Consider the following 20779-nt stretch of genomic DNA (forward strand, 5'->3'; position numbering starts at 1 on the left):
CCTTGGTGTGTGCTTGCTGACTTTGGGGTATTCTTTTTCCTCACATGCAACAATGTGGCCAATTGGGATCAAAATATGACTTGTCGAAGTACCTATATCAAAACACTTTGCTAAGTGGGCTTCATACAGGGCGCAAAACAAATGTCATGAGAGTTCTCAGCAGACAAACATAGAGCTCTGTAGCAGGCTGTGTTTTGTCACCAAGAAATTCCCCGTCAAGCTCGCCTCTTTCCCTTGGCCAACGTAGGGTGTCACTTTAGTAGACGCCAATGATCTCACCCACGACGCTTCTGAACATTCCCTTGGGGTCGAACTTCTTGCGGACAGTCTTGAAGCGAGCGATGTGCTATTTTTTTTTTTTTAAATTAAGTGTATGGTTAGCTCACATCGTCTTGGGTTACATGTATATTTGTTCATCTCCTGCAGAGGAAACCAGAACCCTCCTAAAAAAAAAAAAAAAAAAAAAAAAAAAAGGTCGGCAGAAAATCAGACTCACGTTAGGGTCGAGGTGCTTGGCTCCTTGCTGCAGAACCTCGCGAGTGTTCTTGGTCCAGTGCGGACGGCAAGGGAAATCATCGATCAGGACTTGGGCCACGCGGTGGTAGAACTCTTCGTTGTAGCGCTTGTTGTCACCCCAAGTCGGGCGGAACTGGTTTTCAAAAGGGGGGAAAATAAGTTGGTATGCTTTTTTTTTTCCCGCGAAGGTATCCGTTGCATACAAAGAGGTGAAAACTCATTGATAACTCACCGAAGGCCAATCAAACATAATCACACCACGAGACCAGTCGGCTCCGTCGGCCGTGTTGTAGGTGCCCTGACCCAAAAAGTCAAAGTAGGCCTTGCCGAACTTGATGTTGATGCCGCTGCGGTAGGTGCTGGTGACGGGCTTGAGTTTGCGTATCTCCTCGTCGAACAGGGCGCGGATGCGCTTGAGTACGGCGTTGGCCTGCGTCATGGGGAAGGCCAACTCGAGCGTGTAGCCGCGCAGGCCGTTCTCCCACTGCGGGGTCTGGTCCGGGTACAGGCCGCCGATGAGCACGTCGTAGTTCCAGCCGTACACGGGCCATTCGTTCAGCGGCTCCTGCGTCGTCTTCTCGCGGAAGTTGGGCTTCTCCCACTGGCTGAAGAGGATTTCTTCGCCGCTGGATTTCATCAAAGTTGTTAGTATTCTGGTTTCCAGTCACCACCACCACCGCCTTGTTTCTTTTTTGTGTTTGCTTATCTCACATCATGTTGCTGGTAAAGGCAATCTTTCCGCTGTTAAAGATGGCCTTGATAGCTTCGGCCTCGACCTTTGTCACGGAGAAGGTGTTCTGGAAAGCCTGCTGAGTGGTCGAGTTGATGTCGACGACGTCGTAGTAGCGCTGGTGGAACTTGCGCTTATGCGGCCACCACCAGAGGTTGGCAGTTGCATAGGGGGCAATCAGGGCCTCGATGTCACCCTCAAACACGTCATTCTCTTCGAGGCTATACATAGAAGAAGAGACAAGGAGTCAGTTCAAAGCCACTCTTTCAAAACTGGCGGAGGGAAACACAAGCAAAAAGCCTCAAGAGAAAAAAACAAAACAAAACAAAAAAACTCACGTCTTCTGCATGGCGTAGAGCTTAGTGTCAGGGTACACGCTCATCTTGATACGGGCAATTATTCCCAGCAGGCCGAGCGAGGTCGAGGCGGCCAGCCAGTCGTCGTCGCTGGCGTCGCGCTTGACGATGCGGATGTCGCCGTTGCCGTCGATGATGTGCAGCTCCTGGGCCGCCGCGCCGACCATGGCGTCCTCGCGCAGGGACGAGCGGTGCGCGCCCATGGCGATGCTGCCGCCAAGAGAGATGTTCCAGTTCACGAGGGCGTAGTTGACAGAAGCACCCCTGTCGTGCAGGTACTCTGCATTTTTATGGATGCAATTTACTCTGTGGTTAATTTATCTACTTCAAAGTTATGGAAGGACGTTTTTTTTTTGTTAACTCACGAGCAAGAGTGAAAAAAGTGACACCGCCCTCGATCATAACGGAACCACCCTCGAGGTCCAGGTCGTAGATGCGGCCCAGGCCCTCGGTGCGGATGATGACCGTCTCATCGTCTGAGCACTGCGTGTCATACCACATGTGGCCCTTTCCCGCAGCCCGCACAAGCTTGCCGGCAGCAGCGGCTTCCTTGACCATGGCGGCGGCCTCCTCGACCGTCTTAGGGTCTTTGACCTCGGTGACATTGTAGCAGGAGGGGAAACCTGTTTGGATGCGTAGAGTTTGTTCATGTCAGTATTATTAGCAAAGATGAATATCGAGGAGAGAGACATCTTTAGAGAATGAGTGAAAGAAAGAGAAAAAAAAAAAAGAAGACACGAATAATGACGCAAAAAGACTTACCAGGACCGTCAAATGTGTTCCACTCCATGGCAGCCACCACGCTCGAGCAGCCCACCACCAAAAGGGCGGCGAGGCCTGAAAGTCGCACCATGACGTGAGATTGAAAAGACGAAGTGTGAAGACTTGTACCTGTCTTAACTCACGCAGAGGAAAATAAAAGGTCCTTGCGGCCGTTGAGGAGTGGACAGGGAGAATAGTTAAATTCTCAACCCCAATAAGCCTACGTCTTATGGTTGTGCATAAGACGGCTAGCCGAGAGAGAAAGCGAAGGTGGGAAACTGCAAGTCGGCTAGTCCCATGGAACCAACTGCAAGATATAGTTTTTTTTTTTTTTTTGCCCACCCTTCTTCTCATTCAGCGTACCTCTCCCGTTACCCCATCGTCGCTTATTACTTGATTCTGTATCCTCGATCCTCTTTTTCCAATAGGGGTAAAAATGCCAAGCAGCAACAACTCCACCATGGTAGTAGCCGCGGTTCTGTCATTCCAGTAAGTGATGGACATTCGAGAAATCAAGCTTCAGGGGCATGCTCAAGCGGTTGTTTGGGAAATAAGAATGGCATCTTGCTTGAGGGATAACCAGTCAATGCGTATATGAGACCCTTGAAGCCATTAGGGCGTTGAGCTCAAGTCGAATCAACAACATCATAGTGAGATAAGTAGAGTAGATAGGAACCTAAGGTAGGTATGTGGATGAGCCCCCATTAAGATAGACTCTTCGCCAAATCGACACTAGTCTGGTCCACTTACCTAACAAGGCAACCCACAATGCGCTTAATTGGCAAACAAATCAGAGAGAAAAATACTAAAAAAGAGAGGCCAACCGCCCGCGTACAAGCAGCGCGTATAAGGGAACAGAAAACAACACCACCCCTAGGCCACCATCTCAACAGCGTATAACGTAAATCGCCCTTGCAGGGCTTCCCCAAACAGTTGAACCCCAGTGCCAAGTCGGTAGTGGTACCTGAACTGGGCAGGTTGGCAGCCAGTAAAATGAGGCGATGTAACTCCCCGCAGACAGAACAAGTGGTGGTCGATGCTCAAAAAACGCGGGGCAACCAGGTAGATAGATGCGCCTCTCATCAGCCCATCATCTTGTACGTAAGCTCGTGAAATACGAAGGAATGCGGCGGTTTGCTTGTCCTGTCGAGGTGGTGACATGGGTTTAGAGGCTGTTTTTGAAGGTGTTCACGACTGACAGTGTCCAAGTCAGGATCTTCACACCCTGAAGACACTGCTCGGATTGGTTCACCGAGCTATTAATGTGCACCCCATCTCAGATTCCCACGAATAATGTTTACTTCGTACGCAGGTTCCAAGACCTGGCGTGTGCAACCGAGGTTCGTATCAACTCTGAATCATCCATCCACCCATGAGCAATCAATACTGTCAGGTCAATCACGTAGAAAAAGTGCGGCAGACATATATCATTGAACGAATCATAGAGCATGGACCTGTATATTCTGTCTCCGGTCCGGGATATCATAATTGAGACATGTCCGCTATGGGGTAAACAAAACCAAGAGAGCAACGAAATAGACCCAACAAAATTGGACATCAAGCGACTCATGCATTGTGGATATGCCAAGCCCAATGGTTACAACGCTTGGTCTTGAAAGAGGCAGAAGAGAGGGGATGGAGGAGAGAGATAGAAGGGAAACGACGCTGTCGTCATGATAGATTAAAAGAGTTTACACACTACTTCTTAGAAAATTATAGTCTTTTGTGGAGCGAATGTACTGATGATTTCTTTGCTCTTCTTTGCGAGGCGAGCGGCTGGCCAACAAGGTCGTAAAATTGCCCATACCTGAAAGCTCAATTCTCCCGGAATGGCAGCTTGTTTCCTGGCTTCATCACAGGCCCCGTACGCCCGGAATCGGCGGCAGCAGGTCCTCCTAGGGGCCATGCAGAGGTCGAGTTCTTCCGGGCCGCTGATGACGGCGCCGTTGCTGCTGGGACCGGCTTGGCCAAGGTGCCAAAGGGACTAACCTGGCCCGCTCTCAACCAAGTATCGAGACTGGGAACCGCCGACTCCGGCCCACCAGTTGGGTTGGCTGTGGGTTCTGCAAGCCCTTGTCCGCTCCGTTTGGGGAACAAGCTGAACCTGGCACTCGGAGCGTTGTTGTTGTTGATGGTGACGGGATCATCATAGGTGCTGCTACTGCGCTGCACGGGATAGCCAACCTTGTCGCGACCGCCAAAATCATCGCCTGCAGGTTTGTATGGCTGCTCCTTTACATCGTTGGGGTAACCATTATTGTTGTATCCGCCACGGTCGACTAGGTTGTCTGTGCTCCCGTACGCCGCCCCCAACCCGCTGGCTTCCTTGCGGAAAGAGTGCGGAGACGAGATGGGAGGACGCTTCTTCCCGTCCTTTTCCATTCTATTCCGACGGTAGCGGAGGATCAAGTAAAAGGCCAGGACCGTGATTAACGATGAGCCGATGAAGGTGCCCACCACCGCCAGAGCGGCCTGCGTCACAGAAACTGCGGCACCTTGAGCTTGTGAAATCTGAGTGCTAGCCTCAGCCCTAGCTGCAGTCGCATCAGCACGTGCATCCGAGACTTGACTTGCGGCCTGGTCGATGAGTTGGCTGGCAGACTGCCTGGCAGCGGCTATTATGCTCGCGGCCGAAGCAGCTGCGCTGGCCGTCACGCTGGCCAGGTTAGAGGCAATCTGCGCCGAGGCGCTGGATGCAAAGCTCGCCTGTGCAGCAGACACGGCACTGTCAGCGCTTCTCTGCGCGGCCGATGCCGAATCGTTCGCTCGACTTGCTTGGTCTTGTGCCTGGCGGGCCGATTCTGAGGCCTGTCTGGCCTGGTCACTGGCTTGCCTGGCAGATTCTTGCGCCTGTCGAGCCTGGTCCTGTGCGCTCTGTAATTGTTGACTGAGCAGCGAGGTGGACTGCTGGAGCTGCTGGACCTGTTGAGACAACTGCTGTGATTGCTGCGAGACTGAGCGAGATTGTTGCGACAATTGATCAAGTTGCTGGCTCAGTTGTTGGATCTGTCCGTTGTCTTGTCGCCTGCCCAGCGAGTTGCGACCTGAAAGGCAGGGCGGAAGCTCGGGTGCAGGAGTGATGAGCGGATCTGCCACTACCGCTGGGGAGGCCTTTTCCTCATCTGGCGTGCTACTACTGCCCCAAGTATCGATGTCGCCAGCATTTCGCCTTCTGTATGCCTGTATCCTCTCGTGATCCAGCGCCTCCACAACCTCTTTTCTCGTATTATTTTCGTCTTCGTCTTGTTCCGGCCTTATCCTCCTGTAAGCGACTACCACGTTCTCGGCCAAAGCCGCTGCCGGGTTCTCCAATATCACATCAAGTGCATGGGCCTCTGTAGTGTCTTGCGCAAATGGCTCCAAAGATAAGCTGCCGCTCGCTGAGGGCAGAAAAAAAAGAATCAAAGTTCCTGTGCAAGTGAATAGGCGCCGAGTCGACGGCAGCCTTGCTTTTGTTGTTGTCATGACGGGTCGTTTGTTCGTCGACTTCGTTTCACACCGAAAATAAAATGAAAAGTTCGGATGGCCGGTGGTATGCAGCCGAGCAAAAGAAATCCGATGGCCAGACCAGAAAGTGTTTATTTGCTAGGTACGTTTCGGATTATCGTGTTCTAGGATGCGCGACAGGTGCCGTTGGATGAGTGAGAGAAAAAAAAGAAGAAGAAAAAAACAACTATAAACTGCAACCAGGCACGAGAACAAACAATTGAGCAACCATCTTGGTCCCGCCAAAGAGGTCAAGATGAGGCAAAATGGAAGAAGAGAAAGGGAAAATAGAAAGATCAACAGGCGGAAATCCAAGGAAAACAAAACAACCAGGAGTCCAGGAAATAAAGAGGGAAGTACCTAGGTAGGTAAGGTAGGCATGAAAGTGACTCAAGAAGGCATGAATAATAGATAGATCGTGGAGGGAGGTGGATATGGCCAGGACTAACGCCGGCGACGCATGTGAGTTCCATCTCCATCACACCTAGCTACCTAGGTACCTAGGATGGAGCCCCATATCCGGTTGCATGGAATCAAAGGGTGTGTTCCAGGTAAGGTTAGGTAAGGTAGGTAAGGTAGGTACAGTAACTAACACCTACCGGTAAAATCATTATGGTCAGATCGCTCATACCCTACCGTACAGTAGGTACCTTACCTTAACAGCCCAGTTAAGGTACCCAGTAAAAGATATCTGCTACTCCGCCATTGATTCGTACCTAAACTCTGGGCATTTAAGCGATCCTGACCTCCTGTGGCCACATCTCTCCTCCTCGTGATCCGGCTCATCTTGACTCTTTCGTTGGAGGCACAACAAACGATGGGTAGGCATGCCATGTCATGTCACGTCGGCGCAAGCATTGTCCGAGTACTGAGGTACCATACCTTAGGCATATAGATACATCGTAGTTGCAACGCCTATTGATATGAGATGGTGTCACCCACGACATGTCGTTCGCACGTCAGTTGTACACCTTGGAGGTTATCCTTTGTGTCAAGGCGAACAGTGACGAGGATCATGGATTTTACGGTTGCCGGAAGTCAGATGAGCCGCAAGCGTCACATATCAGAAATGCAGGGTTCTGGTGGGGGCGGCGTGGAGAAAAAGAATGTGATGGACAAGGATTCACTGGATTGAACAACCCCTTGGAAGGCTTGATAGTAGCCAAGTCGTCCGTCTCTGCACTTTTGGTTGAGTAGGTAGGTAGGTAGGTACCTTAGGTACCCAGGTAGGTAAGGTATGCCCCATTGAAGTAAACTGTGAGCTGCCAGGGCAAATAAAGCAACCGAACTCCTCAACAATCTCAGGTAGGAGAAGTCAAGGTGTGTGAAGCAGAGTTTTGTGAATTGCAGTCGGAACGGAAAATTAGCCGTAACCTCAAGAAAAAAAGAAGAAGAAAAAAAAAGGTTTATTCATTGTTGCTTCTCGATCGCCGTTGCTAAATCTTCTGTTTATTCTATTTTTATTGGGTCCTGTCCTGCCTTCACACACACCGATGGCGGGAAAGAGAGCTTTGGTCCTTGGTTCAAAATGAATAGAGGTAAAATAAGGTAGGTGCGCGGACTAGGTCTCTAGGATTATGGATAGGTTCTTGACTCTCGCTTGAGTTGTTGCCCTTGCCTGCATTCCCTCAAAAGTGCGATCCCTGTAAATTGACACAAATGCGGCGTGGGTTGCCGGGGTTGGAGACGAATTGAAAACAACCACCTTCGATGCGAGAGTCTCGTCCTTTCATGCAGACCCCATCTGATGTTCCTGATCTGCGCATTGCTTGCACCTTCGGCAATTTGAGAGCCTCACGATCCGTCGCACTGCAGGCAGTCCAAGGTCGGGCGGGGTTCAGTCCTCTTTGCGCCCGTGACGAACACCAGCCAGTTCAGCCAAAGTAAAGTCAGGTAGTAAGTATCCCTCACCAATTACAGTACACAAACATTATTACCTTTAACCGACAACATATCTGGCATGCAGCCTCGAATCTAGAACTGTCTATACTTAATCTACCTAGTGATTCGTCATTTCGGAGTTTACCTTACCTTAACCAGAACCTAATTCAAAAACCGGGACCTTGTTCGATAGCCGTGCAACGCTATACCGTCATCACTTGCATGGCTCCATCACTCTTTGAGATTCTGTATCAAGGTGAAGAGTTAATCTATACCACGAGGGATTATTTTCAACGAGTCAATTTTAGTCCAATATGCCCCCCATAAAACCGTTATGTCGACACCAGTATAAGTTGGTCATCCTGTCCAAGTCGATCATCCAACATTAGCCGAGCCGACAGGGATGCAGCCGGAGATGCGTTCTTGCCAGTTGCGCAAATAGAAAGTCTATTACAACGGGGTAGTCTCACCAGCAATAACATACCTATCCTCGCGATCGGGGACTTCGTCTGGAGTTCCTTTAGCAACAACATCCTACCACTAACAAACCATTCCCCGAAAATATTGCCTTGGACATCGTGTTTTCCGGTTCACTCCTCGCTCATAGGCTAGCGATTTGAAATCCTACTTTGTATCTTGACTACCTACTTAGGTGGTATGGAGTTAGATGTCTACCTACATACCTTGTAACCGGCCATGACATCCTGCACCCCTTTCCAACACTGGTCTTGACACCAGGACAACCATGCGACCTTGAATTACGGAGGAACTCGTTAGGTACTGCGTTGCAGAACTGTGATTTTGACACTCGCATCATTTGAGGCATCCGACTGGCATCTATCCATCTGCTCCATCCTGTCAACCGCTTTCTGGGCGCACTAATGCGTCTGATCTGACAAGCAAGGCCCTGGATACTTGGAAAACAAGGGCGCTAGCTTTCCTTCTCTCAACATATCACCATCTCACAAATCGTCAAATTATGAAACACAAAGCCACTGGCAAAGAGCGAGGTTGAACAGGGGAATGCGCTTTTGGCATTATGATACGTTGCGCCAGAATGCAGGATGCTATCTTGTCATCGTTGGTAATCACAAAAGAAAAAAAAGAACATGTTTCCGTTTTCCTCCCTCCCGCTAATCCCATTACAGAGAACATCCGGCCAGCGAAGAACGGAGGGAACGCCGTGTGTGCTAGCCCCATCTAAGCAATATCCATTGCTCCGAACAAGCCTGTCCATTAATCACTCCCCACCAAGTTCCTTATTGCTTGCTTGTGTCAAGCCCTGAAGCATCCCAAGAAAAGAAGAAAACATTATCATTCCCATCCCATTCCATCAACTCCAAAGGAAAAACGAGAAAAAGATCCTCCGCCCGCGGCCCATCCTGTCCCTAACCATCTATATAACCACCGCCGTCGGCAGGCGTTGTGACGGTGCCACCGAGCTCCTCTTCGGTGCAGCTCCCTTGATGTAGAACCTTGTACCTGCCCAAGCCCTGCCTCCCGTTGGTGATGGGCACCTGCATGACCCCGGTCGGCGTATCGCCGGGGTAATCGGTGGTGTGGCCGAGTCTGCTAACGTCTGAGGTGTCTGCCGACACGATCATGCAGCCCCTCCCGCCACCGTTGACCTCGTACGTGCCGTTGCCGTTCGGCAGCGTGATGCGTGCCCTGCCCGTCATAAAGACGACGAACTGCATGCGCGGTGACCGGTGTAGTCCCCCCGTCGAGCCTGCTGGAAACATGGCGTAGTTGACCTGCGTGGCTGACTGGGTGAGTAGCAGCGCCGAGGCGTCGTTTACTCCCGGGGCCGTCACCGACGTAAAGGGGCCGAACTGCCAGCACTCGAGCGTCGAGTCTCCCCCTGAGGCCGATATGGCCGTCACGTTGAGTGGTGGCATATTGCTGGTTCCCTGGGCGTTGGCAACGGTGAAGGCCTGGTGTAGAAGGATTGGGATCAGGAGCAATGTCCTGCTCGAAACTTGTGATAACATATTGATGGTTTGTTAAGATGTGGAGGTGGGAGTAGTAGTATCTGGGCCTGCTTAACAAGCAAACCGAGAGTTGTTGTCGTCGCCTGTGTTTCTGGGTGTCAAGTGAATGCTCTCGGGGGCCTTTTCCCAAGGGCTTGAGTAAAGAATGGGTATATTTGATGAGCAAAACTGCAAAGGGCCATGGGGCCTCCTCCATAAACCAGCCTAGGGGCTATGGCCAACTTATACAACTTTGCCCAAGTTTAAAGTCTCATGTTGAACAACTTCGGATGGGTGACAAGCGCGTCAACCCATCATTCATGTCATGGCGCTCGAACCTTTTTTTTTTTTTTTTTTTTCTTTCATTTTGATCACGGCGAACATGGCCGGTGTTTTTCAGCCGAGGTCAAGCCGTGCAGCGGCGAAGAATCCACGCAATCCCAATATGCACGTTTCGGCAACGTTGGAAGAGAACAAAAAACATCCCCCCTCCCTCAAATGCTTGCCATTTACAGATGAGTGAACCACCCCAACCCCCCCGCGGATATCCCACGAATCTTAGTCTAATGCGCCTTGAGATCATGTTGCAGCTGATGAATTGCCGGAAACGTCATGTTTTTGCGAGCGCATTGTACTTTCTGGCCCAGCGCCGAAGGCATGCATTTGATTTGGTCGAAGTGGCTGGCCTCGTGGCGTGGTGAAAAAAAAAAAAAAAAAAAAAAAACCATAACAGAAAGCTGCTTGTCAATAACATCAGACTATGTGCCAAACTAAAATAGAAAATTCCCCAGATCTTTTAACCTGCCATTGGTAGCAAAGAATGTGGCGCAGCTGTGCCCAGTAATCTGTCCCTTTCCACAAACGCCATTTATACGAAAATTCCCTTTAGTTGCGCTCGACTCTTCAAATCTTGATCCTTGCTGCGTTGATCATGGATGCCACGCAATTCTTCTCGGTCTATTGTACATCTCGTACGACACGCACACGCGGTCTAAGAAACAAAAGAAAATTCCCCAAACACTTATCAAAGTTGTTGGCAAAACCGGTGACGAGCTAGGCCATCCCACTCAGCCACGGATTTGTCCGACGAGATATGCCGAATCAGCCTACTGACGCCTCACCTAGATGATTTGTCATACCCAAATTATACAGGCAGCTTGAACTTTTGGCCCTTCCACACCTTCTGGTAGTATATCCAGAAGAAGTCACTGTACAGAATCGTTTGGATGATACCCGCCACGACGGCGATGTAGTCGACGCTGTGATTGGGCTCGGTGAAGTATCTCCAGATCCAGTTGGGAATGTAGAGGGCGCGGTACAGTCCCAGAGCGAACAGGTAGTGTGTTGTGATCGTCTCGGCCTCACCGGTGCGCTGCAGCATGAACAGCTGAGGAAGGATAGCAACAGATTCGAGCCAGATGCTGAAGGCCCAGAGGATCTCCCACATGGAGAACTCATAGGGGAAAACGATCGCCATCACGAAGGCGCCGCCGAGGAGGTATTGCACGCGGAAAGTGTCGACATTGGGATCGTTGGTAGGCTTGTAAGCCGTGGCCATCAAGTAGATGATGTAGCTTTGGGAGCCAATAAAGAGGATCTTAAAGATGACGTTGTAGACGCTGGATGTTGAAAAGAGGTCTGAAGGCAACCGTTCAAGTGGTTAGCTGGCAGCTCTGCCTAGTCTGGAAACCCAAACGTGATCGTAAGGTTCGGGGAGCCATCATACCGAGATATCTTGTAATGTAGACAAGCAGGTACAGGCATTGTGACTTGAATGAGATACCAGCGCAGCTCTGTGTAGAAGAGAGAGAGAGAAAACAGATGGGTCAGCCAACCGAAGCAGCTCTATTGAGGTTTAACCAGGGACAGGGCGCGTCGAACATACATTGAGCTGCGTCATCTTATGCATCAGGATCATGATTGACCCCAAATGGGAGAAATCCCCTGCGTGTAGTTTATGATGGTTAGTGATGCCATTCGCGTCGCACTTCTTGATGCTAGAGTGGCTCTCATACCTAAGACTCTGAAGAGGTTGAGCATGCTGGGCAGTGGTGTTGCTGCGCTTAGCAGCGGAACAAAGTCGAAATCACTTCGGGTTTGGACTGGCCTATCCTCAGCGGTATCGCATCAATTGAATTGGGTTTTTTGTTTTCCCCCTGGAATGAATGTCGGAAGGTTGAATGTTATCGTATTTCCGGGTCGTTTGCAAGATCGAAGCTTGGATGTTGTTTAAACAGAGTCCCTGCCCGGCACTTTCTAAGGAAGAGGACACGAACGCGACAAGCTTCTCATTGGACTGGTACCTTGTACTGACGCACCAAGCAAGAAGCACAGCCAGCCAGGCCAGGCACGAGCTGTGGGGCTGACCGGCCCGGGGATCCACTGGCCACAGTTTCCTTACGTCAATTGCGGATCTTGATGAATAGGCTACATTAGTAAAGCAGGGGGGCTTGTGGGAACGCTTTCCTCAAAACGAACCATTTGTCGAACAGCTGTCGATTGATTTGAGGGACACTGCACAGTTGAAAGCTATTAATAACCAGCTAGCACCCAGCAAGTCAGATCGACATAATACACCTCAGGCAGGCTGTGCGCTTTTAGAGGCTTCCTTCCTGCCAACAAACGTACTAGATCTAGAATAGATCTAGACTACAGGTGCACTCCCAATAGCCGCATGTCGGGAGTCTCCGCGCTTGTCATTTTTAGTCAGTTCTAGATGGGAGGCGATTCGAATGACCGACCAACAAGACAAATCCTGTCTAGCTGACAAAGCACAAAAAGCTCCTAGTTCCGGCGCAGTGGGTGCACATGGAACCTTCGATCGATATCGGGGGGCCATTAAGGCTGACTTGAGATGACGACTTCCCTTGTTTCCGTCGCCTCCGAATACTTTTTGTCAAACTCCCATTAATGCGACTTCTTCCGCCGTGTTTTGTAAATATCTACATCATCTAGTTCCCTCTGTTAATCTTGAGCAAGTCTTTCCCTAATATTGTAACGAATTTCATACAACTCTCCCTGTTTCCTCATTTCGTATTTCAGTGGTCGAAACGTCATTAATCCACACTCAGTGCAAGTCCGGATCGTAACCAAACAACAACAAAAAGAAAACGACTCACTACAATCTACAGTCTCATTCAAAACCCATGTCAGAAGTCCCTGACCAACACACCTCCAGTGACGCACCGCCTTCAAGGCCGGTTGCCGACACCGACGCAGATGCAGCCGACACGATCCCGATAACCGTCTCCCTCGGCGCCAAGTCGACCACCTTCAACCTCCCCGCCGCGGGCACCCTAGACGACCTCACGCTCGCCTGCGAGGACTTCTTCGACACGCCAGACGACAACCCCAGCTTCAACTGGTCGACGCACAAGTTCATCGCGCCCCCGCCGACGGGCCTCGTCAAGGCCGGCGAGAACGGCAGCTCCCCGCTCGCGCCCCTCTCCGGCAAGAAGCTCCGCCTGTTGGCCGCCAAACTCTCGGAGCTCGACGCCCTGCGCGCCGCCGAGCAGTCGGCAGCGCGTCGCCGCGAACGCCGCTCCCGAGTTGTCCCCTCGGCCGCCGCGAGACCGCACCGCACCACCACCGCCAGCCGGCCGGGCGACGACGTGTACACATTCCTCTCGATCCGGCCGCTACCGTACCTCCCACGGCCGGAGCGGTCGCAGGCGCTGCTGGAGCGGGTGGCTAACGACCGGGGGATACGGGAGTCGATGCGCCGGCGCAAGTTCACCGTCGGGCTGCTGACCGAGATGGACCCTGCCGCGCACACAGACGTGTCGCACGACGGCGTCGGCCGCACCTTGGGTCTGAACCGCAACAAGGGCGAGGTCATCGAGCTTCGCCTGCGCACCGACGCCGGCGACGGCTACCGCGACTACAAGACCATCCGCAAGACGCTGTGCCACGAGCTCGCCCACAACGTCCACGGCCCTCACGACAGGAACTTTTGGGACCTGTGCCACGCCATCGAGCGCGAGGTCGAGGCCGAGGACTGGAGCACCAAGGGCGGCCGGACAGTCGGCGACGGGCCCGGCTTTGACGAAACCGCAGACGACGAGGACTACGCGCCGGACCATGGAGGGTGGACTGGCGGCGAGTTTGTTCTCGGTGGTGGCGGGCGGGCGGGCACCGCGCACGTCTCGTTGAGTCGGAGGGAGATACTGGCAAAGGCGGCAGAGGAGCGGATGCGCCGCATGAATCAGGAGGGTCGAGATGGCGAGAACGGTGGTGAGGGTCGAAGCTGAGCATAAAGTATACAGTTTCATGCATTTTGGCCAGGGCTTGTGCGTGGTGGACGAGTCCGATATAATGGACGCTCGAAGCTCACAACCTATGAATTCATATTTTGTTTATTCAGTTTAAAATAGCATCTACATCTATAGCATAGCGATTGAATACTAGTCAGTGTACAAGCATAGCAGATACATGATCAGATCAGGGTGTATCGCAATGGCTGGCACTTTCATACCACAAGATTTTCAGTACCTGGTCTCCTGTAAAATATCAGTATCCTTAGTATTATGTGACTGAAGAATGGCTACACTGTTCATGGAGTGATGGGCTAGGCGTGGATCAGTTCTATATGTGGTTTATTTGACAGAGTTGAAAAGAACCCGTTTGTCTCTATATTTTCAGGATCCAGTAGATTAACGGCAATGTATGGACCGCAAGCACCCGTTGATCACCTTGACCACATGCAGAAAGTATTTAAATGACGCCAGCAAGAAACCCTTGAAGATAATGTACGTATATCCTCGTTCTCTGAATAGGAAAATAAATATATACAGACAATCCACCCCGACCGGCACGCAAGACGCTAAATACGCCCGAATCAGAGTCCCCATGGACAAAAGAAATTAGAAACAAAAAGTTAAAAAAATAGAGTATGCAAATGCTATATCCATACTGTTCTCTGTGATGCATTCGGTTTGATGCTGATGAAAGAACCGGTTGGTGACAGATCCAACAAAAAATTAACGCCATGTAAATGCTCATGTTCAGTTGACGCCGTTTACTCAGCCAAGATGGAGATCTGACGCTCGCATCTGGTGACTATTCCATCCCTTGGCTCGACGTAGCTGTTCCCATCTATGAGGACAAATTCCACGTCGATATTGTGGGTGTGCCTGATCCCAGGTCATGGTGTTTCGCTTCGGTAGCGACGCTGGTTGGAGAGGCCCAGCGTAGGCCGTATATTGGGTTGAGAATGCGCTCGGCAAAAAAGAGGGAGGTTTGTCCCCCTACAGTCAAGTACGCGGATGTAAGGTATCCGCTTTGAAAATCTAGGGTTGCCCCTGCTGCACCCGGATCCATTCCTTGAGATCAGGTTCCCAGCGATGACTATGAGATGAGCAGGTCAGTATGAATTCGATCGCTTCATCTATCCGTCACAAGCTTTACTGAAACTTACCCCATGTACTCGGTAGTTACCAAGCTTTTAACGCCATACTCTTCAGTAAGAATACGATCGAAGCTATACGGAATAGTGGCCGGCACACCTTCGAACTCGGACTCTCGCATCGGGTACAGGTCGCGGGTTCGGTATCGGTGGTAGTTCTTGCAGCTCCAGATTCCCGGGCTCTTTCCAGGCTCACGCTCAGCCAGTCCGGTAATGTCGACGAACATGCCATTAGACATGTCGATCCAGCGCGCATCGATGACGTTCATACCGTCATTACGATCCCGCTCGATGTGGTGTGGGTTGATGTCCAGTAGATACGTCTTGTTGCGCGTCTGACCGTCAACGGGATCGACGTACGAGTACTCGTGGGTGGTCCTGTTGTAATGCTTTCCTAGGTAGTAAAGGGTTGCGCTTGACACCTGAACGTCGAGGTCGTAATCCCAAGGCATGATGCGCCCGTTCCACCACCAGCCGAGAAGCGTGCCATGGGCGATCCACGTCTCGATACCGAGCTCTCTGAAGACGGTCAAATAGCTGCGAATCAAGTGTCGCAATGCTGGCCGGTGCTCCTCGTACGGGACTAGTTCCTTAAAGTACCGAATATCGTAGTGGCCGAGAACCTCATCGCCACCGGGCTCGTGGAAGTACTTGTTGTCTGTCTTCTTCTCCTCTGGGTCCTCTTTCTTCTGTTCTGTTACCTTCTTCTGCTGCAGTTGTGCTTTTGGTGCTGCTGGTGCTGCCGCGGACTCTTCTGCTCGCAACACCTTTCCTGACTGCGGCTGGTCTGGTTGTGGAAGTGCTGCTGTGACCTGCAGTAAAGGTAACAGAAGGGCGAGACTCTTTGCGAATTTCATTGTGGCGGATTGTTGAATGTGTAGGAAGCCAGGAGGGATCTTCTGGTTTCCTTCACCTGGTAAAGGCACTAAAAGCCGGTAGATCCAGGTGTGCGTTCAGAAAGTTGCCCTGTGTGGGTCGAGGTTTGGTTGGTAGGTAGGTAGGTGAGGCCAGTTGGGGTGCTACAAACGTAGCTAGCTGATTTCGCCCGAGAATGTCGCTGAAGGGGGTATCAACAAAACGAGTAGAAAAGACAAAAAGGTATATGACGAGGTGAAACAGGACAATGAATAGGCTTGCTGGGCTGCTGATATCAATGGTGGTCAAAGGAGTGACATGCCACGCAAAATGGGGCGAAAGGGTGAAAACAAGTTCCAACTAGCTGTCGCGTGACGATCAAATCTAGGAAGGGTTCGGGGATATCTCAAAAGAGAAAACGAGACAAGGTGATCCTCCCCAATATACAATGTCAAAAACAGCAAGGCGGCCGAGTCAAATGGGTTTCTGTAGGCGGATCACTCCTTCCCGTTCGAGACCAATCTAATGCCGCGCAAGTGTTGTAGATACGGGCTGTCAAGAGGTAGTAGGTCTGAGAGTAGGTAGGGGTGGTCCTCGTGCCTTTTTCTTCGGGTGCGGGAACTAATAGACCATAGGACGAACTAAGAATAAGGTAGATGTATCTTGCTGCCAGATTCAGGGTGCGGAAGCGTTGGCTTTTTACTAAAGTCGCCCAGGGAGCCCTTGAAACGACCAGAACGCCAAGATCTTATCCCCGTCAAGCCAGCGGAGCAGCCAAGGCGGGAAAGAGAGATGTGGTGCGGATCCCGAATAAAAGGTGAGTTGGAGGGAGGGAATGGTAAGGTAAGGTACCTTACCTAGAGGTGACTTTTACATATCGTACGCACAGTATCGGGAGTGGGTAGCCATCTGTCTTCTATACCCAAAGGACCTGGTAGGTACCTTACCTAGGTAGGTACCATAGCCACATTGGCAAGAATCGCATACAACATCACCGTCAAAGTGTACATCATTGCCCCCTCCAAATATGGTATCTATCATGCGGACCTAGACTCAGCCCAGCCTCACAAGCCCCTTTGGAAATTCGGAACGAAACATGGCAGATGGGAAAGGAGTAGTTGACGAGGCTTGCGTCGACTCGCATCACGTCAATCTAGGTCATTGCCCGCCCGCAAACCGATCCGTCTTTTTTTTTTTATTTCTTGTGACCGGGGGGTACCATGCTTCATTTTGATATGCAGTAATTAACGTTTGCTTCCAGACCATTTACCGGTAGAGTGCATGGTACTTTCCACAAAAATAAAAAAAATAAATATAAAAAAAACGGGGAGCAGGGGATTTGAGCGCTTGACCTCTTTCAGTGCCTGTTGCAACCCGCCCCCTCCCCCCCCCCAAAAGCCCCCCTTCCATTGTATCTAACACCAAGTCCGCACTGTGACACGGCAGGTACTCACATAATTTGGGGCAGTCAAGGCAGCAGGAAAGATGCACCAGGTGATTGAAAAGTCCCAAACAAACATCCAACATTTTTTACTACGTAGCCCCTGGCGCCTTGGTTTGCCGGTTAGCCGTTCGCGCTTCTCCCTGCTGGGCTGCATTTACTGCCATCCCCCGAGCCCTGCGGCATTAGACTAATTTATTTACACAGCCCATCGTCATTGCGTATTAGTCTACTGAACCTACCTACGTTCTTTTTTAAGGTACCTACGTAACCCCGTCGCTATCTAAAACATAGCTGGTCGAATCAGCCACCGATGACACTAAAAAGGAAAGGGGAAAATAAATGTAACTGGGAAGGGAAATCAAGTCGGTCAAAACGACTTATGTGGGTCCTGGAGAAAAAGGAACGAACGGATGTTGAGTTAGGCTTGGCCCGGTCGCGAGAGTATCCCTGATTTCCATGCAGTATGGGCCTGTCATCCAATCGCTTTCTGGAGATTGACTATTAAACAGTTTTCTCTTTTGTTTGTGCACCTAGGTACCTATACTGACCGACAGTAACTTGCTTTCGATGGTTCAATCCTCTGAGCTTATCTAGTTCGTTCATTTCCATCTTGAAGTTTAACCTGGACAGTTCTGCAACTTAAAGTTCAACCATTCTTGTTGTGTGCCTAGATATATGATCAGATCCGACCGTAATTCATTGAACATTATTTTATTTAGGAAATCCGTATCGAGTAGCTACGCCAATATTCTTCACATTCAGCCTCTGCTTTCTGTTTAGCTAGAGTATTGGCCAAGGAGGTACGTATGCTGGGCAAGCTGGCTACTAACATTCCTACTGTGTGCCCGGTAGCGCCGCCCAGACCTTACCTGGTCACTGTCCACGCGTCCTTTCTCCAAATCCATCTTGGCCCGCCCCCACTACGGCACAGTAAGAGACGCCGACCGACCCGATTCGCCCTCGGCCCTCATTCCTCTACAGAGGATTTGGGAGGCATATAGAATTTTGCTGCGTCATGGACAGGACCAGTTCAGCATCCACAGTACGTGCATTCTCAACTAACACTACTGCATCTTGCCGCCGGCATAGGAGGATTGGCAGAAGCAGTCAGCTCACGAATGTGCCGATCTACCGTTCTGTCAGTCAGCAATTCCCGGGACAAATTTTCACCTCGTCCCTAATTGAAAAAAAAAAAAAAAAGTCAGAATTGTTAGTTAGTAGCAAATGTGCAGGAAAACCAAAAAAAAAAAAAAAAAAAAAAAAAAAAACCTTAATTCAGGGATGACAGTCCTGTAGCGCTCTGCTAGGAACCCCCCTCATTCCGAATGGGCATTAATGAGCACAAAAAAAAAAAAAAAAAAATTATGGGAAAGTTGCCCAGCAAAAGCCCAGAAGTCCCAAGACTCAGGAAAGCAAACTCGGATGGCTTGGTGGTACCCCACATGGAAGCCCCCTGCTTACATTTTTTGAGCCTCGCTTGAGTGCCGCTTACCCGTGGGGCGTTTGATCCCACATTCCGAGATAAAGCTGGATTTTAGCTTCTACTACGGTAGCGGCGGCAATGGTACCTTGCGTGGCCCATACCTTGACGACATTGCTTGACGTGGAAGCATGAGGGAACAAAGGAAAAAAAAAAAAAAATAGTCACGAGGATTGGCTAATGCGCGCGACACTAAACCTATACCGTTGTGCCCAAACACGAGCAACCTATGCAAATAAAGGCTGCTGCTACAATTCGTGACGGGGGGTGATCGGGCTTTTTGTCAATTTTCAGATGCTTATCCCCGCATCCCTTTTTTTAAAGGACAACGGCTCTCGCGTCACGAAGAGGCGAAACGACTGCGGACGAGATTTTTTGAGCTGGCCTTTTGTTTTTATTTTGGTGGTAGGGTTTGTGATTGCTTCGAAGGTGGAAATCCAATCATTTGTGTGATTTTTTATATCGTCTTATTTTTCTCCTTCGTTATCATCCGACATTTGACAGCAGTCGCTCGCGTGCCATGTTGCTTGTCCTGTCCTAGGTTGGCCAACCTACCCTTTGTTTGATTTTTTCTTTCTGGGACCCCGAACCCACGTCGATGCGTTGGGACGAAATTGGACAAAAGAAAAAAAATTACCAAGTTGGTGGACAGCCAAGGACCAGCCAAGACTCTTGTACAAACCAGCCAAGCTTCCCTCATAGAATAAAATGCCGATATCCTACAGGCTAAGGCGGACTTCCAACAGCGTCATAGAAAGAGGTACTTGTACACAGTGTGTTCAATTTTCGTAGCCAAAACCTGCCAATAACGGGTTGTTTTCTCTTCCCTTTCTTATCTACTGCTGTAGCTGTGATTTCAAAAGCCGATTACTTACTTACTCCAGACTGTCGCGTGCAATCTTGCCAGTTCAGTCGTCATGACATGACCTGAGGCGATTCCAAGATGCAAATTCACTTTCACTGAATAAGCGAATGTACATAAGCGTCAGCAACTGGTCATGTTGCATTCAACGATAAGCGATTTTCCGAATGCCTTGGTTTTCATAACAAGAAACCACAATATTCCATTGTAGGTTAGTCAGAATAGTCGACAAAATTGGTATTATCTCACATTTTTGTGTCATTTTCTTTTATTTATGTTTTTATTTTAAATTTTTATGATTGTTGAGCACACTGCCTACAACATGCTCATAAACGCTCAATTTCACCAAGCATGATGATTATCACACGAAAATCTAGGGAACACGCGGCCTTGTGTGTGATGATCGAAACCCTCCCAAAAATAGAGTTAGTTACTCGGCCAATACTAACACTGTCGTATCAAACAATCTGGAGCACGCGACAGCAGATCCTTGTGGGAAAAGATCTTCCCTTCACCTGTCCCTTAAAATAAGAGATCATCACTCGTGTACAGAAAAAGGGATCTTCATGTCATGAACTGAACAAATTAAATAAAATAAAATAAAATAAAGGGACTGGGCCAAGCCGAGCATCGTTTGTCCCTGTCCAGTGAGTGGGAAAACAAAGATTATTACGAGGTATTTATTAATATTGTTCCCGCCCTGGGATAATGCTTCTGCTCTTCATTGACCCACAAGCCGGTCAAAGCTAGTCTGTTTTCCCCTCCCCTTTCTTGGTCCCAGAACGGCAAAGGTCAAACTCACCTTGGCAGAAAGACCGGGTCCATTGGAAATTCGTCATTTCGTGACAGACATTTGGGTCGTCTCTGTAACACAATCAGGCTTTTGAGAATGTGTTTTCATCGCCCACGTCCCGGTGTTCAATTGGTAGGCTGCTGGGCTCATTAATAGGGGGAGGGACCTCTTCCTCTTTCTCCCTGGTTGCATGGATGACTGTTCAGCCATATTTGTTTTTGCACGGATAGGTGCGCTCAA

The 20779-nt window shown here is 50.1% G+C and overlaps 7 protein-coding genes across 7 annotated transcripts; 2 read left to right on the forward strand and 5 right to left on the reverse strand.

Moving 5' to 3' along the window:
- Positions 1 to 62: 62 nt before the first annotated feature.
- Positions 63 to 2623, reverse strand: PgNI_05562 (uncharacterized protein). Its single transcript, XM_031125593.1, has 7 exons — positions 2365 to 2623; positions 1968 to 2225; positions 1585 to 1882; positions 1228 to 1467; positions 749 to 1142; positions 497 to 649; positions 63 to 346 (listed from the first exon to the last, which is right to left on the reverse strand). Exons 1-7 carry the CDS (start codon positions 2453 to 2455, stop codon positions 257 to 259), a joined length of 1524 nt encoding a protein of 507 aa, XP_030982893.1. The 5' UTR covers positions 2456 to 2623; the 3' UTR covers positions 63 to 256.
- A 1556-nt stretch (positions 2624 to 4179) lies between these two features.
- Positions 4180 to 5829, reverse strand: PgNI_05563 (uncharacterized protein; the record flags this gene model as incomplete). Its single annotated transcript, XM_031125594.1, has 1 exon — positions 4180 to 5829. One exon carries the CDS (start codon positions 5827 to 5829, stop codon positions 4180 to 4182), a length of 1650 nt encoding a protein of 549 aa, XP_030982892.1.
- A 3290-nt stretch (positions 5830 to 9119) lies between these two features.
- PgNI_05564 (uncharacterized protein) lies at positions 9120 to 9722 on the reverse strand (the record flags this gene model as incomplete). The annotated part of the gene is made up of 1 exon (XM_031125595.1): positions 9120 to 9722. The coding sequence occupies one exon, from the start codon at positions 9720 to 9722 to the stop codon at positions 9120 to 9122; it is 603 nt and encodes a 200-aa protein (XP_030982891.1).
- Positions 9723 to 10382: 660 nt separating this feature from the next.
- PgNI_05565 (uncharacterized protein) lies at positions 10383 to 11990 on the reverse strand. Its single transcript, XM_031125596.1, has 4 exons — positions 11717 to 11990; positions 11587 to 11645; positions 11428 to 11494; positions 10383 to 11339 (listed from the first exon to the last, which is right to left on the reverse strand). The coding sequence occupies exons 1-4, from the start codon at positions 11739 to 11741 to the stop codon at positions 10846 to 10848; spliced, it is 645 nt and encodes a 214-aa protein (XP_030982890.1). The 5' UTR covers positions 11742 to 11990; the 3' UTR covers positions 10383 to 10845.
- Positions 11991 to 12847: 857 nt separating this feature from the next.
- On the forward strand, positions 12848 to 13951 carry PgNI_05566 (uncharacterized protein; the record flags this gene model as incomplete). The annotated part of the gene is made up of 1 exon (XM_031125597.1): positions 12848 to 13951. The coding sequence occupies one exon, from the start codon at positions 12848 to 12850 to the stop codon at positions 13949 to 13951; it is 1104 nt and encodes a 367-aa protein (XP_030982889.1).
- A 343-nt stretch (positions 13952 to 14294) lies between these two features.
- On the reverse strand, positions 14295 to 16770 carry PgNI_05567 (uncharacterized protein). The gene is made up of 2 exons (XM_031125598.1): positions 15118 to 16770; positions 14295 to 15047 (listed from the first exon to the last, which is right to left on the reverse strand). The coding sequence occupies exons 1-2, from the start codon at positions 15960 to 15962 to the stop codon at positions 14990 to 14992; spliced, it is 903 nt and encodes a 300-aa protein (XP_030982888.1). The 5' UTR covers positions 15963 to 16770; the 3' UTR covers positions 14295 to 14989.
- Positions 16771 to 18210: 1440 nt separating this feature from the next.
- Positions 18211 to 18689, forward strand: PgNI_05568 (uncharacterized protein; the record flags this gene model as incomplete). Its single annotated transcript, XM_031125599.1, has 3 exons — positions 18211 to 18334; positions 18448 to 18542; positions 18684 to 18689. 3 exons carry the CDS (start codon positions 18211 to 18213, stop codon positions 18687 to 18689), a joined length of 225 nt encoding a protein of 74 aa, XP_030982887.1.
- Between the last annotated feature and the right edge of the window lie 2090 nt (positions 18690 to 20779).

The sequence above is a fragment of the Pyricularia grisea genome, chromosome I, assembly GCF_004355905.1.
Source record: "Pyricularia grisea strain NI907 chromosome I, whole genome shotgun sequence".
NCBI classification, from domain to species: domain Eukaryota; kingdom Fungi; phylum Ascomycota; class Sordariomycetes; order Magnaporthales; family Pyriculariaceae; genus Pyricularia; species Pyricularia grisea.